At 43.6% G+C, this 20,527-nt stretch overlaps 1 protein-coding gene across 6 annotated transcripts; it reads left to right on the top strand.

The window, feature by feature from the left end:
* The first annotated feature begins 2,789 nt into the window (after positions 1–2,789).
* On the top strand, positions 2,790–19,870 carry tfe3a (transcription factor binding to IGHM enhancer 3a). 6 transcript variants are annotated; one of them, XM_048242064.1, is made up of 12 exons: positions 3,591–3,659; positions 5,339–5,432; positions 6,857–6,970; positions 8,701–8,941; positions 9,947–10,171; positions 11,524–11,622; positions 15,354–15,471; positions 16,067–16,123; positions 16,514–16,589; positions 17,381–17,410; positions 17,610–17,766; positions 18,274–19,870. In XM_048242064.1, exons 4-12 carry the CDS (start codon positions 8,747–8,749, stop codon positions 18,751–18,753), a joined length of 1,437 nt encoding a protein of 478 aa, XP_048098021.1. In that variant the 5' UTR covers positions 3,591–3,659; positions 5,339–5,432; positions 6,857–6,970; positions 8,701–8,746; the 3' UTR covers positions 18,754–19,870. The 6 variants fall into 6 exon arrangements, with proteins under 6 accessions (XP_048098018.1, XP_048098017.1, XP_048098016.1 ...); XM_048242061.1 differs by lacking the exon at positions 5,339–5,432 and having other exon boundaries at positions 2,790–3,659; positions 17,619–17,766; XM_048242060.1 differs by lacking the exon at positions 5,339–5,432 and having other exon boundaries at positions 2,791–3,659; positions 16,073–16,123.
* The last annotated feature ends 657 nt before the right edge of the window (positions 19,871–20,527 follow it).

Raw genomic sequence — 20,527 nt, 5'->3', positions numbered from 1 at the left:
TTCTCTATTTGAAAGCCAGACCCAACCAGTCAGAATGCTAAGGGTTGTATATAAACAGTCATTTTGTGTCAGTTTTCTTTTCTTTCACTTGTGCTGTCCAGCAAGAAAATCCAGAATATGCGCACTTCAAGTCGTGAGATGAGTATGTGGGACAACGTCAACCAGTTCCAGATGTTATTAACATCATATAGTGCTGATTAATGTCCAGTATATGTTGTGAGAGAAAAACAGAGAAGCCTGTCATTTAGTTATGAGATGAGAATGACCATTGTATGCACCTGCTGGATGATTATTTTTATCCCCTCAGCATTATAGTTTTCTGAATCATGCCTTACAGTACAGTACTTAGTGTTATCATCATTTTTATTTTACCTCTGCTTTTGCCAAAGTATACTGCAGGAACATGACTGAGTCATTGAATGAGTCATTCAGTACATTTCTGTTTAATTGTGTTTATCTATGTGTGTGTTTTTTTATTTTATTTTTATACCTTGTATTTATTGTAATTTTCTTTTTTTATTATTCCAGTTGCATCAGGCCAACACACAAATCAAGGGTTTTAACATGTAAAGGTGGTTTAATGAAAGCAAGTAGAATCTGTTCATGTTCAGATTAAATATTCTGTACCTCTAATTTAATTTAGTGCATGAATTTCTGTTTTTATTGTTTATTTTTCATTATTACTGAGGCTTAGTCAGATTATGCACACTCTAGCAAGTAAACTTGAGTAGACTGGCGCCTTGGTTACATCATGTTCATGTTATCCTAAAGCAGTAATCTTGCCTCATTTTTCACTGTTTTTATCCTGGTGACAGATATCTGATTTTTTCTTTGTTGAGTTGCAGTTCAGCGCATGTTCATCTTGAGTACAAACACATTTATCGATTTAGGACGCTTCAGCCTACGCCCCGTCTGAAGAGATTGTGCGATATCTTGAACATCCGAGTTCCTTTTTTAATATACCCTTCTTTGAATTCAGATAGGGCTCTGTGCCTCACTCTTTCAGGAGGCTACTCCTACAGCCAACATGACCAGATTATTGCCGTGTCCCGGAAACAGCTGTGCTGGCGTGGTGCTTTTAGTTACTGTAATTTAGTTTCAAGATGGGGCCCAATCTGCCATCACTGCAGATGTGAATAGCTATCACAGCGTTACAACCTAGATATGGGGGGACTGTGTTTCTGTTTATACTGTTACAACCCTGTGAAGTGGACGGTCACCACAGTCCATGACACCTTAGCAGTGCTCCTTCTCATGGGAACGTCTGGCAAGATTGAAATGGTAAATGATTTGATTTTTCACAGTGACACTCGTATGGCTACATGCTAGCCGTTCTGTGAGAGTGATAGTCTGTCAACTAGTGACAAGTTCTTAGTGGTCCTCATTTGTCTAACTGTAGCTACATTTTAAATCAGGGATATCTACAGTTGGTCATCGGTGGCCTTGTATCAGTTCACCATTGGAACCCACCTCAGGAGATGTTCCTTCACCTAGCTGTGTGTGAGTCTAAAAATGTCTTTGTGGCCAAACTCAAATGTGGACCACTCCATCAGTGTGAACTGAAATGCTGTTTAGAGTAAAAATACAAAATGTACATTTAAAAATATTTTGGTTATGTAACAATAAATCAGCCCTAGAACAATTCAGATGTCATTAGAAGACTTTTTAAATTTGCTATGAACAATCTTACACTTAATTTCTTCAAATCAAATAAAATTATATCAGCTGATAGTTGCTTTATTTCAGAATTATCTAACAATAGGCCACACATGCTACATGCGCAAAACATGGCTCCCAGGGTGACTGGAGAAGTACTTGACAGCAGAGGCAAAAAACAAAAAAAACCTGGGGCAGCAGAAGTATGACAAGGTGCTTGGGTGCTGATGTTTCTCTATGACTTCTATAGCTGAAACAGTGGGTGCTGATGTTTCTCTATGACTTCTATAGCTGAAACAGTGATTGATTTGTGCCTTTACCTTTTTATTTCCGGGCTTCATCCATTACATGCCATACTCCCAGAAAGAGAGAGTGAGAGAGCAAGTGCCTCAATCCATTTGTGCTAGCAGACTCATACAGCAGCAGTTGATGCATCTATGCACTGTGAGTGAGTATAGTGTGAGTGGGGAGGAGAGAATAGACTTGCCTGTTACATCTTGCCAGACAACCCAAGGAGGAACATTGGAGGATGCACAGGGACTGTGATTGCCTATAGTGAAATATGTTGTATGTGATGGCCCAGACATGAGCAAAGTTCAACGTTGGATTGATTAAGGAGCCTTGCTAAACCAAACCTACTATATGGCACAGTTTTTTCATGGTAAACTGTTTAGGTTTATTGTACACATGACATGATTATTACAATTGCTATCATTATTGTTATTACTATTATTATTTTAGTGGCAGGCCACTGGGTACCATTGTATGTTGACATCCCCGATAAAATCTGTGCAAGATCATGACAATGTTTATGAATTTAAAAAGAATAAAATAAACGGTCAGTGTCAATCAACACTCTTCATTGTTTATGAATAGGCCTAGACAACACAATCTTTGAGTGAACCTTTTTAAATAGCCCTTTAAAGCTATTTTAACAAATAGGTTCAACCTTACTCCATTGTGCAGGGCGAACGGAAAAAAATCACTGGATAGCTGGGCCTAGGCCTACATTTTAGTTTGGATGTAATGGAAAGTGATTTAGTTGTTTGTCGCTGGTGTAGCCAAGAAGAAGGGGTGATGAAATAATTGGTAACGTAAACAAACTTCCACTGTAACCACATTGGATAAAGAGAAACAAAGTACCACTACGCAAGCTCCTCTATTGGTTCTCGGTCTTGTCTATCCAAACTCGGCTGATCTGTTGTTTTGAAGGTTGAGTCATCGTGGATTTTCCCCTCCCGTTCTTGTACAGAAACGATACAGTGGACTACTTTCACTGGTCAAGCTAGTGCGAGCTAAGTATTCGGCTTGGTCACACAGCGTAGCCTGCTCATTCATTCCGGGAAAGGTGAGAACGGCCAGACAGTTCGTTTGGCGGTTTTCTTTGGATCACTACTAGTTCTATAACGTTACTGTTAATTGAATGGACGTACATCAGTTTATAGTGGGTGAGGATAGATTTTCTGCAACGTTTTCGTAACGTTATCATTTGACGCCAAAAAGTTATCGCTCGCGATACAAAGGTATCCAACATTAGCTAACGCTGCCGTTAGTTCGTTAGCAAGACATCTGAAGATTCACATAATAATTTGACTTTCGGTTGCTAACAGCCTTTCGTCCTTTATTTTGTGCATAGCCGATATCGCTAACTTCAGCTCACGTTGACGTTAGTTTGGTAAGAATATAATAAGTTAGTTGCAAGCAAGTTCGTCATCCTAACAGCTTAGTAGGCGTAATTTTAGCATCAAAACAGTAACGTTAACGACAAAGCTAGCTGTACCACGTCGACTTGTTCTCCTCCAAAGTCAACCTAGGATCAAAGTTTCCGGCGGAGACATGTCTGCCCTCTCTGCCTCAGAACAGAAGGGTGAAGAAAATGGAAAAGTGGAATTTTATCAAAACGCCAATCAACTCATGTTATCGGGACACCGGGTGCCCCATGAGCAACCCCAGACAGTGTTCGTGATTCTCGACTCTGATGCAGAGGCTATGAACTTGATCAGGTGAGCTGATGCGCAATATTTGGGTACCATCAGCTGAAATGTTGTAACATTTGAATAGATTATTTTGCTTTTTGCCTGTGGTTTTGTTGTCTGAGCTACAGCGTAGCCGAAACCATTGATTTGATCAAGATAACATCTCTCGTGTTTTGGCTGGCAATTAGGACCAAATTGTAAAATCCAAGAATGTTGCCTACAAGTCAATATGTGTTTAAAGAATAATATTCATTGACGGTTATTATAGTTGTCGTATGTGGTGGACTTATTGATAAGTGTGTAGTAGTAGCCTAAGTTCTTTACAATTTAAATAGGAATCTTTGTCAACTTCAAATGTTGTACGTTCAACAAAACTGCTTGGTATACCTTAAAAACAACAACAACAAAAAAACATTAGGTCAACCTGAGAAATAGTCTGTGTCTGGTCTTTTGTGTGAACTGGCCTGGAACATCTCCTAAATGTTTTGACATTTCACAATGGCCATGCATTTTTGCTGAAATAGCCTGAAGGAAGCTTGTGGTGTAACATTAGGTCAGCTCAGCATTTTCTGACCAAAAGTGGTCTGAAAGTAGCATATAGGCTAGTTTGGCAAGTCGGCAAACTAGGTGCTGAAAATGTTTTTGAAGAACAGCACTTGTTATCGTGTAATGAATGCTGGTCAAATTAATGCCAGTCTTTCCTGCCCCATGGCCACAATTATGGTAATTAGATCAGGGGGAGATGTCAAATTGTTGGTGCTAGATTAGATATCACAAGAGAATTGTTATCTGTTGTCATTATGATTTTCACAAACAGGCTGTTGTTCATTGTAATGAATCGCTTGAGAGGGAGCAGATGTATTGGCCAAACAGACAGCTTGTAAAATGCATGTAGCCTAAAACATGAGAGCAGTTGATTTCTGCCTTTGTTTTCTATTCCCCTGGCCTTGTAGACGAGTCACCTCAGAGCACCCCAGTGACAGTAGGCCTGACAGTAGGTCAATATTCTACAGCCAAATGTCTCAGTCTGACATTCTGCAGAGTGGCTGAGAGGTTAGATTTTTAACTTGTGAGAATGACAGAGCATGGCTTTATTACGATCACATCCAATCACACTGAAGAGAAAATATCACAATGGCTAGGCTACTCACTTGAATATACAACAAGCATTACGTAATCCCATACAAATGTCATCATGTGTATCTTTATGGCATAGGTGTGTGTATCCCTGGCTTAATGACAGACTACAGTAATGGTTTGAATGCAGGCGCAAGACAACCAAGTAGACTAGTCACTAGGCTACCATCAAAGGATTTCAGAGGGCTGGGAACATTCTTTGTGTAGTTAACAGAATAGTCCCCCAAATGTTTGTAAGCATAACATTAAAGAATTCTTTGAAAATGTTAAGCTGAAAACCCTCACGCTGTAATGGCCATTTTTACAACCTCTGGTTTGGACCTTGAATTCAAGAGGATGTGACTCAGCAAATTCTCCCACGACCCCCACCCCACTCCACTCCACTCCACTATTCTCTGCTCCACTCAGATGTTTGAAGGATTTAATTAAGTTGACTTAAGCAGTTTTGATTCACTTTATTGTCTGCAATATAGTATAGGCCTAGTTATGGAAAAGCTTAAAACTTTAATAATAAAACTTTGCGATGTATGTATCCCCTTACTTTTATGTTCTGGTTGTTAACTCTACAGCTGTCAGAATTTTCCAGGAGTGGCCTACTTTATTGGCGAGATGTCAGATGCAACGTTTCAACGTTACATGATTGACAATCAGTTCATACAAAATGTGAGTTTGCAAGGAACAGTAGTCTGAATAACGAATTCAGTTAGAGTTTGTCGCCCTCTCGTGGTCATGGAAAGGAAGGATTTAGTTTAGTAACCTCCTATTTTTAGAAACTCAGTCGTTATGTGTTTTGGTCTCTGGGACCGTAGTTATCTCGAGCAACTGAGCAGGCTTATTTAACAGTGCGTGAGAGTGTCCGGTGCAACGATTTTTCACTGTCGCGACTCGTAACCTTGATGTCTGGATTTTAAAACAGCCTGGCGATGAAACGTATTCCCGCGATGGTTTTCCCGGAAACCGGTCAGAAAAAGAGTGCGTCGGCTCGAACGCAGAAACATGGCTACTCAGTCTAATCATGTACTGCGAGTAGTATTAAATAAATCGTTGGGGTTTTTCTTAAACATATCTTTCTGTCGTGTAACTTTCGACCGTCCACAAATTATAGATTTAGAAGTTGTTTGGATATAGGTCGGCTGTTCTACGTATGCTTGCCCATTCATGTAACGGAGGCAGCAAACCATCGCTCTCGGAAGGTAACGTTACGAGTGTTCATTTTTCCCACGACACTTTAATCTTCCCGTGCGATGATCCTACCTTTCTTCATTTACGAGCCAGACGCGTTGGGAAGTTTCGTCTTATGTCACATTGCGTATTGTGTAACTTGAATTGTGAACGTGCTGGCAGGACATCAGTGTTTACATTCGTGTGGATCACGCACAGGATGTCGCTCACGTCTGTCAAGAATGAGAACACCTGCTGTGTGTTAAAGAGGATGAGCTACAACCGATTTGCGTTGCGTGCAAGAGTTTTACCCTGTGTAGTGTCAGCAATGATCATTATGATTCGTAGTGATATGTTTAGATTTTTACGTCTTTATGCAATGATACATGATGCAATCTGTACGTTATGACTAATGGCCTATGTCCCCATTACTTTAGCTGATCTGTCAATTCAGGCTTTTTGCTGTTGTGGCCATCTTGTTTTGCAAGTGTGTATAGTTTATTATATTAGATCAGCTGTTGTAAAGCACTGGGAAGTGGGAACGTGAGACTTACATTATGGAAATGAATACCTCTCATGTTGGATCTCCTTACTTTGTGTTTGAAGCTCTCACAACATTTCCTCTGTTATTACCAAATCACATTGTTGCTAGTTTTCTACAACTGTAACTTGAAAACTTCATATAGGTTGTTATATGGGTCACCTGAAAAATGTTAAGTGCCGGTTGGTTGAGTGGGCAGAACCAATACATAGCACAGCACTTAGTCATACTCCTCCCAGGTTTTTTGTACATCACACTGTCAGTCTGAATTATTTCAAAACAATCACATTCAAACTTACTGAGGTGTTAAGGTTTATATTTGTCCTAATGTAATTTGAATGTTGGTACTACTACCTAATGCATTGTGGTGTTTTCCATTTCACAGTTTGGAGCCTGTCCTTCCTGAATCTGGCATAGTCGCTGACATAGAAGTCGAAGGCATTATTGCGTCTGCTTCGGACACCTTCTATCAACTGAAGAGTCAGCCCATTTCTCTCAGGTGAGTCACTACCTGCCGTGCTCGACTGCTCGGACCAGCGAGTAACAGCCTTATGTGAACTACTAAATCTCTAAAGCACGGTAATCCCACCGATTTAAAACCTGCGAGCTGCCACCCCCTCACTATAGATTTATGATGAGCGTAGTTGTGTTTTAGAGGAAACCAAAGCTTGGTTTTAGACCGCATGGTTCAGATACTTTATTTTTCTGTTATTAACAGTTATAAGTGGATCAAGAATGTGAAACAATAATGGGTTCCTATTCATTGTTTGTATGCATTATCTTGTATTGTAAATGTATATATGCAATGTTTTTTTTTTTCCCCACTCAGCTGTATTAAGTAAACGTTTGTCAAGTCTTCTGGTTTCCTGGTTCAATTCCACACAGTAGTGTGTCCAGACGAACCACTCAATTTACTCAAAGCCTCTCAGCTGTTGGCGTTATGAGATTATGCAGGCTGTTTTCGGCAAGCCTTTTTAAAACATTCTGGGTTTCGTTTTCTGTCCTCTGTCTGCCCTGACGACCTGGTTTGTGGTCCAGTGACAGGTTTGCACACGCTGCGCTGTGCAGGAGGCAGAGCAGAGAGGTGTTGGGTTCTTGTTTACAGAACATCCCCTCCGTCTCCATCCAGGGACTTCCCCTGTGACTCAGCTATAACCAGATTGGAGAGAGAGAGAGAGAGAGAGAGAGATTTAACACTCCTCTATTAAACCATTGTTTAACCTGTTTAACAAAAATGCAGTCATTAAAACCACCAACCAGTAAGGTTTACTAGAGAGAGAGACAGAGACACAGAGAGAGAGAGTTCTCATAACCCAAACAGATTCACAGCCTCTGCCATCTTTTGACGCTGTGACCTTTTCCTTTTGTGGTGTTGATAAATTACACCACGATAAGCCGTCTGAGAGAGATTACCACGCCAGTATTGAGTTCCTCATTTTGCCCCAGACTGTTTTGAATACCAGCAACATCCCAGTGATTCAGCAGAAATGCTCCCTGTACAGAGTCTTTGAAAAATGTTCTTTCAGTCCCCTTAAGAAGACCACCTCCATGACTTTTGATTGAGTGTTAAAAAGAGAAGTGTAGGAGAAGACCCTAGGTTGAAAAAAGACTAGATGAATAGATCAGACTAATGCTGAGGGTTGCTGTTTTTAGAGGCCCATTTCCTCTGGGAAGGTTTGCCATCTGTTTAGTTCTCAAACACACAAAAAAATCACTCTATATCTTAATTAGCTTACAAGTCTTAAAATAGCATTACATAGACAACTGTAGAACAACACTCCAGATCTCTGAAATACCCTGTTTGTAAAGTGATTATTATTATAGACATGCTAGGTGGCAACCTGGAGTTGGCCTAACCATATAACCCCAGTAGTGTATGAGCACAGCGAATATGCAGTAGCAACTATTGTTTGAGCTAAAGCTGTGCACCTTTCTGATCAGGCATGTGGGGGTGAGCAGTTTGTTACGCCACAAGCCTTAAGCCCTCAAACCACATTCCCCTTTCCCCTTGCATCATTCATTTAGCATGAACATAACAGTAGTATCATGCCTGACACGCACAGACACAAACACACACTTACTCACTCACTCACACGCACGCACACACTCACACACACATGCACGCACACGCACACACTCAAATGCACAAACACATAGAGACATCTGTGCTGGCTAACAGTACCCTGAAGTAAAATTGGTGAACTGATTTGAACTTGACCCCCCCCCCAGTGCCTCAGTGACCCCGGCCGACCCGGCGCCGTCTCTCAGCACCACCATGACGTCGCGGGTGCTGATGCGGCAGGAGCTGATGCGGCAGCAGGCGCAGGACCAAGAGCGGCGTGAGGCCCAGCAGCAGGCCAACAGCGCCCAGCTCCGGTCCGCCAACGACACTACGCCCGCCATCTCCATGGCGACCATGCTCCCCGCCGCCAGAGCCGCCCCGGCACAGGTGCCCGTGGAGGTGCTGAAGGTGAGAATGAGAGGCCGGCCACTCAGACACAGGATTTGGTAGACACACCCCAGTCTTGGACACACAGCTGTTGATCAGAGTGGGATGATCAAAAAAACAGCACATTGTTGTAAAGGGAAACCTCACGATTAATATTATACAGCACTGCTGTCTACTCTGAGAAGCAGTGTCAATGCCTGATTTGGTTATTTAGTTTGTATTGTTGTCATCCATCTGTTATTTATCTTAGTTTTCTGATGATGTGTATTTCATTTAATCCTATAGTTAGATTTCTGTTGCCATTACTTTTTTGTCTTGTTTTACTAAATATGTATTGGATATATTGCTGCAGATATTTTTTTCTATTATGTTATTTTCTGATGTTGTAGACACAACCAATTTGTTTGCACATATGAGTGTGATTGGGGTAGCTCTCTTTGGATTCTCTAGTGTGTTTAATTAGCTTTATCCTAGCAGATTTCTCTACTATGTGCCATCGATGGTAATTACAGAGCCAGTTGTCACATACTCCTACTGCAAGCTATTTCAAAGAGATGAAGCTGCTATGAAGAGCTCTCAGTTCTTTTCATATGCAGATAGAGAAAAACTGTTATATTATGGAGGATAAAGTGAACGTGTAGCTGTACCATAATGGTGTGTAATGACCAAGCACCATCTGGTGGCATCCTGTAAATGTAGGGCAGTAAATGGCCAATCATGAATCTACCGGTATATTGTATAAGTACTGTGCCTCTGCTGCGTCTGGTTTATCACATCAAATCAAATCTGTCTTTATTTATATAGCACCTTTTGTGCAGACTTGCAATACAAGGTGCTTACCAGTAACATACCAAAGGCACAGGACCATCTTTTTAATGTTAGCATATTAAAGAAAACATACATGATTTGGCAGAATAGATAAGACTATTGAGGCACAGCAAAGTAGGAGGATTGTGTTTAATGCCTGAAACTATGCATATTTTTCTTTGCTGAACCTTAACCTCCCGACTGTGTGTTCTTTTACAGGTGCAGACTCACCTGGAGAACCCCACCAGGTACCACATCCAGCAGGCCCAGCGTCAGCAGGTGAAGGAGTACCTGTCCCACACGCTGGGCAACAACGTGGCCAGTCAGCAGCTTGGCAACTCCCCCTCGGCTCTCTCTGGCTCTGCCCCGGAACTGGCCCCGGCAGCCAATAGCACGCCCAGCAGCCCCATGGCCGTGCTCAGTCTCAGCTCCAACAAAGAAGAGGTGTGTGACCTGTCCACTCTAACTTTACATCACCATGACAATCTCTCATGACAATCTATGCCTTTCCCTTTATGTGGAGATTGAGCTGATTGCATTAGATCGCTTGAAAATGTCCACTCTAACTTTACATCACGCATTGTGTGGGTGAATGGGGGGTGTAAGGGTGTGGCAAAGATAATGGCAACCTCATACACCTACAGATCTGAGGTTCATCTTTCAAATGAAATGAATGAAAAAGTAAAAAGATCATGAAAGAATGGACTCCTCTTCGCCTCTCATGACAATCTATGCCTTTTCCTTTATGTGGAGATTGAGCAGATTGCATTAGATCGCTTGAAAATGTCACCTTATTTCTGCAGGTGGATGAATGTTATCAGCCTACCATGGCTTTTGCCCCATACCACCAACGCACAATAGACAGTCTTTTTCAATATAAAATATAAGGCAAATGTTACTTAAATGTTAAATGTAACTCAATAGGCAAATACACCGCCAGCAACAGAAACGGGTTACACAGCATCTAAGGACCTATTTGCTCTATATTTCATTTGGCTGAATATCCACCAGCATACATTTAAGTTAAATAACAAATGAATGAGTGAAATGTGCTTGCCTACATTAGCACCGTAAGCCCATTAATATGTAAAGCTATTTAGAAGGTCTTCGACAACAGTTAACTGTTTGCTTCGATTATTTGGCCTCCGAATCTGACATTATAGTTCTCTTTTGAAGTGAGCTCAGTTCCCCCCATGGCCAGCACACAATAGCATGCTTTGTCACCAGCGTGTGAAGCTGGTCGAGTTCCCCCTTCTCCAGGGGCCCTGTATGCGTTTGCTGCCACACGGTGCTGGGAAATGCCACACGCGCAACCCACTGACCTCTGCACACTTTGCACCGGGTGGCCACGCAGCCTGCCTGAGCTGCCGTAGGTGTGTCTGACCACACATGGGGACCTGCAGCTCAGCACAGGATGGAGGTGGGGGTCGGTATCCAGAAGAGGCAGCTCGATGTTAAATGCTAAGAGGCCATACTGTGTGGGGGGTGGGGGGCTGAGTCATCTTGTTGCTCAGCTCCGCCGAGCTGATGTTGGCTGTTGGCTATACCCCGTCACTTTGTGGAAAGAATGAATGGGTGCTGAGTTTTAGTGGCTATCATTTGTGTGTGGTCCATGTGTCATCCACAAAAGCGCTAGGCAGTGTGTTTTTAGCCCTGTCTGCCGAGTGACTCAGATGGGGAAGTGATGGCTCCTCCAACAGAAGGCTTGCTGAGATGTGTCAAATGGCTACCACTGTGGCTACATGGCTTTATATTGATCCATTATAGTGTTTCTGTTTGATTGTTCCGCACTGTAGATTGAAGACGTCATTGAGGACATCATCAGCTTGGAGTCCAGTCTGAACGATGACCCCTTCATCACACTGATTGATTCCAACTTGCAGCTCGCCAACACGGTATGTTGCTGAATACACAATTCTTCTATGTTCTAAGTTCTATGCATGAGTCGGTGTCACCTTTCTTGTGTGAATGTGTGTGTTTGAGCACACATTGTGTAAATGTGTTGTGTTCTGTGTTGTGTTGTGTTCTGTGTTGTGTTCTGTGTGTGTGTGTGTGTGTGTGTGTGTGTGTGTGTGTGTGTGTGTGTGTGTGTGTGTGTGTGTGTGTGTGTGTGTGTGTGTGTGTTAGTGTTGTCACGATACCAAAATTATGACTTCGATACGATACCTGCCATAAATATCACGATGCTCGATACTGAAACGATACTACGGCGAAATCCTAAGATATCTGGAAAAGAAAGGACTCATACCTCCTCCAAGTGTATTGAGTCATTTGTGTTGAATTCGGTGCACTTTTGTAGTGTGCAGGTCAATTCTGGGTTCTAAACTTCCTACATAATTATTATTTTTATAGTCAGTAAAATAGTAGGCCTACTTTGTGTGATTAAGTCCTTTATTTTTTGTTATAGTTCATTTACATTGTGTTGTGTTTTGCCAATAAAGTAGCTTTAAATAGCCAAACTAGGCTAGATCAAGGTCAGTGTTGAAATTACTGCATGCAAATCACTGAATGCTATGCAGAGGGGCCTAATCTTTAGGCCATCTGATGTACAGTATAGGCTTCCCTAGGCCTTCCCGTGTTCATGGGATTTCTTTGACCGTTGCAAAGGGAAAAATGTGAGGATAGTCTTCTTTGCGCCCAGTGTACAAGTACGACGTTCCAACCACTCAGGTCTTTGTCAGATGGGCCTACACCATTACCTGTTGCAATATGTCTGTGTGCATTCCTACATTAGCCTACGTCTATTTCTTTGATAACATGATTTGCTACAACGTAACAATAAGCCGCTATTATTATTAGGACTCAACACGCTTTGGTGGTATTATATGCTGTGGGCTTTAATTAGCGCATTTTGGGTAGCCTATCCTACATCTGGGCAATACTTATTGAACAAATTGCAGTCTACATGCCATGACAAATATTACCAGTAGTACTGACCGAACATTAAATAGATTATTTACAAGTCATGGTAATGTTATTCTGGCGTGAACATTGCGCTTTCATCACATTAGCGCCCTATGATTACAGCTCGTTATGTCTCGTCAAAATGATTACAGCTCGTTATGTCTCTCAAAATTCATTGATGAAGGAAGGTTCGCTTTATCCCAGAGAACCTTACTCGTTTCACTTAGGCTAGACTAAAACAGAAGAGAAGAACTTGGCACTAACCATGTAGTCGTGTTTTCTATAGCATATTCGTTAACCTGCCGTTCTTTGAACAAAAATGTTGGGATATGTCTGCGAGGTGTTAAGCCAAGTTCCATGCGTAGCCTACTGCTTTTAAATGACTTTGAAACATATTTCACAAACGGGCCTCTGTGTACCTGATGGCTTGCCTTCACTATTCGCGATGTATCCGAAATAGTTGCAGATTTCACTTCACCTTTTGTTTTATCCACAAGGCCGAGGACGGTCGGCAAAGAACTACTGTATGTTGACGTTGGCTGCGCACTCACTCACTCAGAGCTGCCTGCTTGACACGCCCACTTGCCTAGATTCATGCAAGGAGCAATGAGAGCAGCAGTTCACGCAGACACAGAACGTAACGTCTAAAAACGTCGGTAATCGTATCGTTTTTTGCGTTAAGGCATCGTGATACCTTTTTAGTATCGATACACCGTGCAACACTAGTGTGTGTGTGTGTGTGTGTGTGTGTGTGTGTGTGTGTGTGTGTGTGTGTGTGTTGTGTACTCTGAAATGCATTCAATCAATGATTTCTTGGGAATGTGCCTTGCACTGTAGGCATGTTTCTTGGTTGCCTCAGCCTTAATCATTGATTTGGGCTGCTCCTTGCTCTTGTGTGAAAGAATAGACAGAGCTGCCCTCTACACCCATCCTGTTCAACCACATACTTGTCTGATAAGGTTTGTCCACAACATTCTGAGGAGAGGAAAAGCTGCACAAGCACATAGTTTGCCCATTTTTTCTTATCATATCAAACACGTGTATTTATTGAGTCAAGGCTATGCTCACTGGCGCTCACTGTATTGTTTTTATTGAAAACAACTCGAGGCTTATACATAGCTGAAAGCCACTGTAGGCCAATGACAATTTGCAGCAAAGTTTCCCTTGATCAGGTATCTATTAACAAAGTCCTTCATTTGGTTTATAGTCGTCACACAGCATTGACAGGTTGCTACACTTCTGTTCCAGCGTGTCTAGGCTGCCTGGCTGGCTGTCACTGGTGGGCTAATTGAGCTGTGGAGTTTGTGTGCCAGAGCCTCAGGAATCCAGTAATATAGCAGTGGGAGTAAACATTCACTTCTTACACTTGGCTATTAGTGACCAGGCCCGAGGTGGCATGGGGTCAATTTAGGAGGGGGAGTAGGGGAGAGAGAGAGAAGAGGGGAGGAGGAGAGAAAGACAAGACAGAGAGAGACAGGGAGAGGGAGGAGACAGAGTGAGAGAGATTCTGCAGTGACAGCGGGCCTGAACGAGTGTTAGAGCAGATAGTGGATTTTTTTTCTTCTTCTTTTTTTTTTGGCTGTGGTCTCCTCCCGAAAGACATTTCTCCATTTTACAACAGTCCTCTCTTTTTTTTTTTTTTGTGTGCTCGCGAGTCAGTGTGGAAAGAGGAAGCGCTGTGTGTTGAGTGGGAGAAGATGATTTTGGTTTTACTGCAGGAGCATGAAAAGAAAAGAAATAAGACTGAGGTAAATGAACTTTTTTTTTTCATTCATTCACATGACTTGAATGGGTGTGAGTTTGCCTTGACCACATGCGCTTTTAATGGACACGTGGAACTGGAAACTTGGTTAAAGTTTACCGTTAACGTTTCTGATCTGATTGTCCGGTGCTTGGTGTTTTCATGTTACAGGTACTTTTAAACCTAATAGACCTATATGAGCCAAAGTGCACACTGTGTGTTTCATATCAGCATGTTAGCTATATGTTAGTAGTGTTGGAGTACAGTGAAGCACAGCATGCCTAGGGTGTGTGTCAAAGAAGCATTACTGGTTTATGAGGACATCAGTTTGGTTAGCCTGCTGCCTTCACTTGTTATTACCTGTGGTCAGTCAGTCATCTGCTGTGATTTTGTTTAACCCTTAACCAAGTTAAATACGACTGGACTGTCAGTCCGTAGAGAGATCTATAGTTCTTCATTGCCTTCCAGCCATGTCCTTGGTCATTGCCCAATCCAAATGCTGGGCTAGATTTGCAATGTGTAACGGCTGCTCGACGGACTGTCATGCATGAAGTTGTAGGGGATTTCTCAATGTCCCTGCTGACAGAAGGAATTTTTTTAAACCACAGGTGCATTTCAGCAGGTTTAGTGCTGCACTCTGTAGTTTCATATCACTTTTTAAACATTGACTTTAACGTAACAATGACTGGCTTTGTCTTTTGATCTTTTACGCCATTGTATGGGATGTTTCGGACATTGCAGGAGAATAGAGGAGCAAGTTTAACAGAAGCCGCATGGCTAACGTGAAATGTTTGTGTGAGATTAGCACCCGATAACCCCTTGCATACTGTAGTTCCTCCCTGACCAAGGCTATCAGCCCCTGGCATATCCTCATGCTACTGAACGCTGTCTGGAAGGGACGCTTATCTGAGGCTCGCCATGGAGATAACAGAGTGGGTGGTGCCTCGTGTTAACCGAACTCTCTGATTGGCTGTGTTGCAGCTGCCAGTCTCGGGCAACCTCCTGGATGTGTACAGCAGTGCTGGGATGGCCACTCAGACCATCACCGTCAGCAACTCCTGCCCTGCCAACCTGCACAACGTCAAGAGGGAGCTTACCGGTAAGGACCGGTTCCATACACACACGCACACACACACACACAGGATACACATCTTTCATTTCTTCCTTTCTTTGTTTCTTTACTTTTCTGTTGTCTTCACAGTCTTGTTGTCTATCTTGGCACAAGCCATGAAAACTGCAACCCATAGAATTTGGACATAATCCTTACAAAGTGATCTAACCCAACCCACAATATGTAAAAAGTATGTAAAGATGTACACATAAGTAAGGTGCTATTCTATATGCACAGAGAACGGCCTGAGGTCCACTGGTGGCGAGTGCCCTAGTCTCATTTCCACATCCCACTACCCACTTCCCATTTCACTCTCAACGGTGCCGCTGAGAAATAATTTAATGTGTCCTCTCGCTGGGTTGGGGATTATTTACATTGTACAAACTGACCACTGACCACAGAGATGCACTATGTGACCCTAAGGGGTATATGCTGTTTATTGAACTTGACAAATGAAAAATAATGGAAGTGTGTTTCTCCCGCTCTCTCTGTCTCTCTCACTCTCTCTCTCTCTCTCTCTCTCTCTCTGTCTCTCTCTCTATCTATCTCTGTCTCTCTCTATCTCTATCTCTCTTTCTCCAAGATGCAGAGGCCAAAGCACTTATGAAGGAAAGGCAGAAAAAGGACAACCACAACCTCAGTGAGTTCCTCATCACTCAGTGTTCCAATGTCTGTCTCAGGCATCCACAGGAAGTCCTTATCACCAGATTTACGTTCTAGACTTTAGACTCTCCCTCCCTAGTTCTCATTGACCTGTATCGCCCTAAACGTGCACAGCACAGACGTTTTAAGAGGGGACTCAGTCCCAAGCATCCCGGATTAGACTATGGCCAAGTCTGGACTATGCCTTGCTGCTGAACTTTGACACTCATAGTTAAATCAAGGGAGAAATGTTCCCTCTGAAAACAGACTGTGTTTTTTTTTTCCTACCTGGCTTTCAGAGGAATGCGCAACAAAGAAAACATTCAGTTGACTTCCTGACCGTTTCATGCCCTGTGTGCCTCTCTCTCTCTCTCTCTCTCTCTCGTAGTTGAGCGCCGGAGACGGTTTAACATCAATGACCGCATCAAGGAGCTGGGTGCGCTCATCCCCAAGACAAGCGACCCGTGAGTTTTAATGATGTTGCAGTATTACTCACATCTTACATACCAGCTGCACACATACACAGTAGTGCTATAGTTCAGTGTCTAGTTGTGTTCAAAACTAGTGGAACAGGGCAAGGTCTGTCTAGTTCCTCCTCCAACAGTGCCCTGAGCCAGCATATGGGAGTCCTTTGTTCTGCGCTCTGCTCTGGGTTGAAGAAGAGATGACTGCTAGTACAGGAAGTAGTGCCGAAGATTTGTACTTCCTCAAATGTCCACCCCAGTGATCACTATAGACTAACTGTAGAGAAGGGTCATGCTCATTTTATTAATTCCTAGAGAGCTCTCAATACAACGCTTTATAGAAACTATTCTTTGACACAAGCTTACGTGATAGACCACTCAAAACTCTGTGCCATGTTGTTGGAGGTACAAATAACATTGGAGATGCATTGACAGCTGTGTAAAATTCACCTTGGATATGAGTTGATATGCACTGACTGTTTATCACTGTGTTTTAGGATATATGTCATCCAATTACACTCTGCCCTCCAGCCAAGTTATATAGCAGGTTATAGAATTTTGGTTCTCAACATTAGGCGCCTCCGATATGTTTGGTGTTCTAAAGACGTGAAAGAGCTTGTTATTGTTACTATTATGATAGCCAAGGTGTCAGAAGTGAACACATATGGATAGTTATAAAAACTTTTCATCATTATACAAATACACATGACAAAATGCTTTTATAACTCTTCAGCCAGTTCCTATCTATGTGATCTCAATGGTGATGCACCTTTTGTTTGCACCTCCAACAGCATGGCGTACCTGTTGACGCCCACATCCCTGTATGTTTGTATCAAAGAACAACACAAATGCAGATGTTTTTCACTCTAGTGTTTTTAACTGAAGGAATTAAAAGCTTTCTTTCTCTCCTTTCTTTCTTTGTCCTCTCTCTCTGTCTCTTTCTCGCTCTCTCTGTTTTTCTGTTTCTCTATCTCTGTGGTTGTTTTGTACCATGTGCTGGTTTTCCTTGCGCCACTGCTGGGGGGACAGGGATATGCGCTGGAACAAGGGCACCATCCTGAAGGCGTCGGTGGACTACATCCGCAAGCTGCAGAAGGACCAGCAGCGTGCCAAGGAGATGGAGATGAGGCAGAAAAAGCTGGAGCACCACAACCGCAGCCTGCTGCTCCGCATCCAGGTCAGGGGTCAGGCCAAAGACACTACACAGATGGAGAGAAAGACACACACACACACACACCTCAGCTTTTTTTGCTCTGCATTTGGTATTTTTGTTACTCACTGAATGGAAATAGGGTGTCTGTGTGTGTGTCCATTTGAGCTTGCATACATGTGTGTGTGTGTGTGTGTGTGTGTGTGTGTGCATTTGAGATTGCATACATGTGTGTGTGTGTGTGTGTGCATTTGAGATTGCATATGTGTGTGTGTGTGTGTGTGTGCTCTAGGGTTAAGAGTGTAGGGCACAGGAAGGAAGACAGAGATGGACGGGCAAATAGAAGGATCTAGAGAGAAGGAAGCCCCAGGCACGGCCACTCATTTCCTTTCTGCTGTGATTGCACACAACCTCGCACACGCTCATCCTGTGCTGAGTGTCAGCAAAGACACCAACAGGAGGCAGAGTAATGGTTACTCCGAAGTTGCATCACACTAACGGTCAGCCTGTCCCCTCCCCTCCCTGTTCCCACAGGAACTGGAGATGCAGGCCCGTCTCCACGGCCTCGCCGCCTCCGCGGCCCAGAGCTCCGAGTTCTTGCTGACTCAGCAGCAGCAGACAGCGGCGACTCTGGAAGCGGCGGGGGCCGACTGCCTCTCCAAGAGCCTGCTCAGCCTGGGCGGGGGGTCAGCGCTGGGCCAGTCGGCCGCCTCCTCCTTCCTGTCGGAGGCCTCGGCGTCCATCGCCTCCCCGGGAGCCCTGGGCAGCGCGCTGGATCTGGGCACGCTCACCTTCGCCGAGCTCGGCGACGACTCGGCCGGCTCCATCTTCAGCCCGGCGCTCATGGCCGAGATGGGCCTGGGGGACATCCTGATGGACGACGGCAGCAGCGGCAGCGCCATCGGTGCCCTGTCGCCAGTAGGGGGCGCCGACCCACTCCTCTCGTCCGTCTCGCCGGGCGCCTCCAAGACCAGCAGCCGCAGGAGCAGCTTCAGCATGGATGAGGACTTGTGACGGACGACTGGGGCATAGCAGTGATGTTGAGTGAGACACAAACTCAGAATCGTGAGGCTCTGGAAGCCATCCTCCCTTTCCCTGGGGACGTCATGGGAGACACCATGCTCAGACGTCCACTGTCATATTGAGTTTTCGGGCCAACTGTAGCGTAGTGCTTTGGCAATGTGGACCTTCTGGCATCTTCTGATAGTACTGTGTTTTAGCAGAGCTGTCCCCCTCCCTCTCCCCCTGGGTCCCTTCTTCTCCACACGGCTCCTTCTCTCCCTGCCCCGACGTAGGCCCTGGAGATCGTCTATCGGCCCTTCAGAGCCGCTCCATAGCCACAATGCCTAGCATTTCTAGCGACGTGTGCACGAGGCGGTTTTGTTTTAGTGGGAACAGGTTCAAACCGTTCATGAACAATGCAATGCAGAGGATCTTTTTTTTTTTTTTAACCTTTTAGGTTTCTCAGTCATTGACAATAACTATATGTGATGCAGATTTGATGTACATAGACCACAGGATTAGGGACAGGCCGTTTGAAAGCCCCTTTAATCATGCTCTTCTCATGTCACTGTACAGCTTTCAAAATAGGTCTGAGCTCCCTATTCACTGTATACACAAGCCAATGATTTGGATACTTCTGTCTCCACTCTGTTTTAGAAAACATGGAGACGGAGCAGAATATCTGATACAATAATGGGTTCTGACAGAGTGTCAGGCATTGCATTTATATCATCTACAACCTAGAGGGTTTTTTTTTTTTAAATCATCATGATGAAAATAGAGCTGCTTTCTTTTGCTGAGAAAGCCACCCAACATGAAAGGGATCGATCAGCATTCGAGATTTATAGCACACATACACACAGCAGTCTTCTCAAAACAAGCCTTTTTTAAGCCATCCGTGAATGAGGTAAATGATGGTCTGCTCTGGGTCAGAGGAAGAGGTAGGTGTAGAATGCTCAGGAAAAAAAAGAACAGAAAAGATGTTTTTCCCCATTTTCTCCTTTTTTTTAGTCTGCTGGGAATTTTTTGTGTGTGTCTGTCTTTCCTGTGGATTTTGCTGGAGCCAAGAGGCGGTGATGGCAAAGCAGAGAAGCCAGTTTCCTGTGTGTGTGTGTGTGTGTGTGTGTGGGGGGGGTTTACACATGAGGGAGGATGTAAGTAAAAAGAGCTGTAGAACATCTTGCATAACAGACCCTCAGAGTTGTCAGACCGTGTCATTTTGTAGTTAAGATGGCCTTTGTAATATCATTTGTCTTTGTAATATTCTCTGTGTTGTTTTTACATAGTATATTTTCTTAACCCCTCAATCTGTAAATGGAGGTTATTCATTAATTCACTCATTGATGGCATAGACGAGATTAGGTGGAAGATTTTTTACCTTGCTACTAATCTCGGTATGGCCCATTGGTATGTGTGTAGAACTCCGCAATTGACCGAATCCTTTATTTCCTGTCTGGCATAAACACATATTTTGATTCAGGTCATGCAAAGCATCCAAATTCCCCTCCGACACAGCACCTAAATGAAAAATCTGTTTTGTGCAGCGGTGCCCCTTTATGAGTCTCAATCATACCCCCGCGCATAATCCTGTCTTATAATGTTTGCGTAGAGCCGCCACGTTCTGCGTCAGAGCTGAGTTCCTGTCAAATGCGTCAAATTCCAGTCTGCAAAGCTGCTGTAAGCAGTTCCTGGTAACTTCAACCAGACCAGGCGGGGGAGTCCACACTTTGCTCTCTGTGTGCTGTGCTCATGTTAAATAATTGGCAGTCAAGTCTTCTGTGTGCTT

The sequence above is a fragment of the Alosa alosa genome, chromosome 4 (assembly GCF_017589495.1).
Source record: "Alosa alosa isolate M-15738 ecotype Scorff River chromosome 4, AALO_Geno_1.1, whole genome shotgun sequence".
NCBI classification, from domain to species: domain Eukaryota; kingdom Metazoa; phylum Chordata; class Actinopteri; order Clupeiformes; family Clupeidae; genus Alosa; species Alosa alosa.
This window is presented reverse-complemented; position numbering and strand designations above follow the sequence as displayed.

Bases quoted from the DNA above. Each gene is read 5' to 3' on its own strand.
- tfe3a (XM_048242059.1), top strand. From the start codon at position 3,493: ATGTCTGCCCTCTCTGCCTCAGAACAGAAGGGTGAAGAAAATGGAAAA. The intron at 6,971-8,700 runs GTGAGTCACTAC...CCCCCCCCCCAG, and splicing joins AGTCAGCCCATTTCTCTCAG to TGCCTCAGTGACCCCGGCCG. The intron at 16,590-17,380 runs GTGAGTTTTAAT...CACCTCCAACAG, and splicing joins ATCCCCAAGACAAGCGACCC to CATGGCGTACCTGTTGACGC.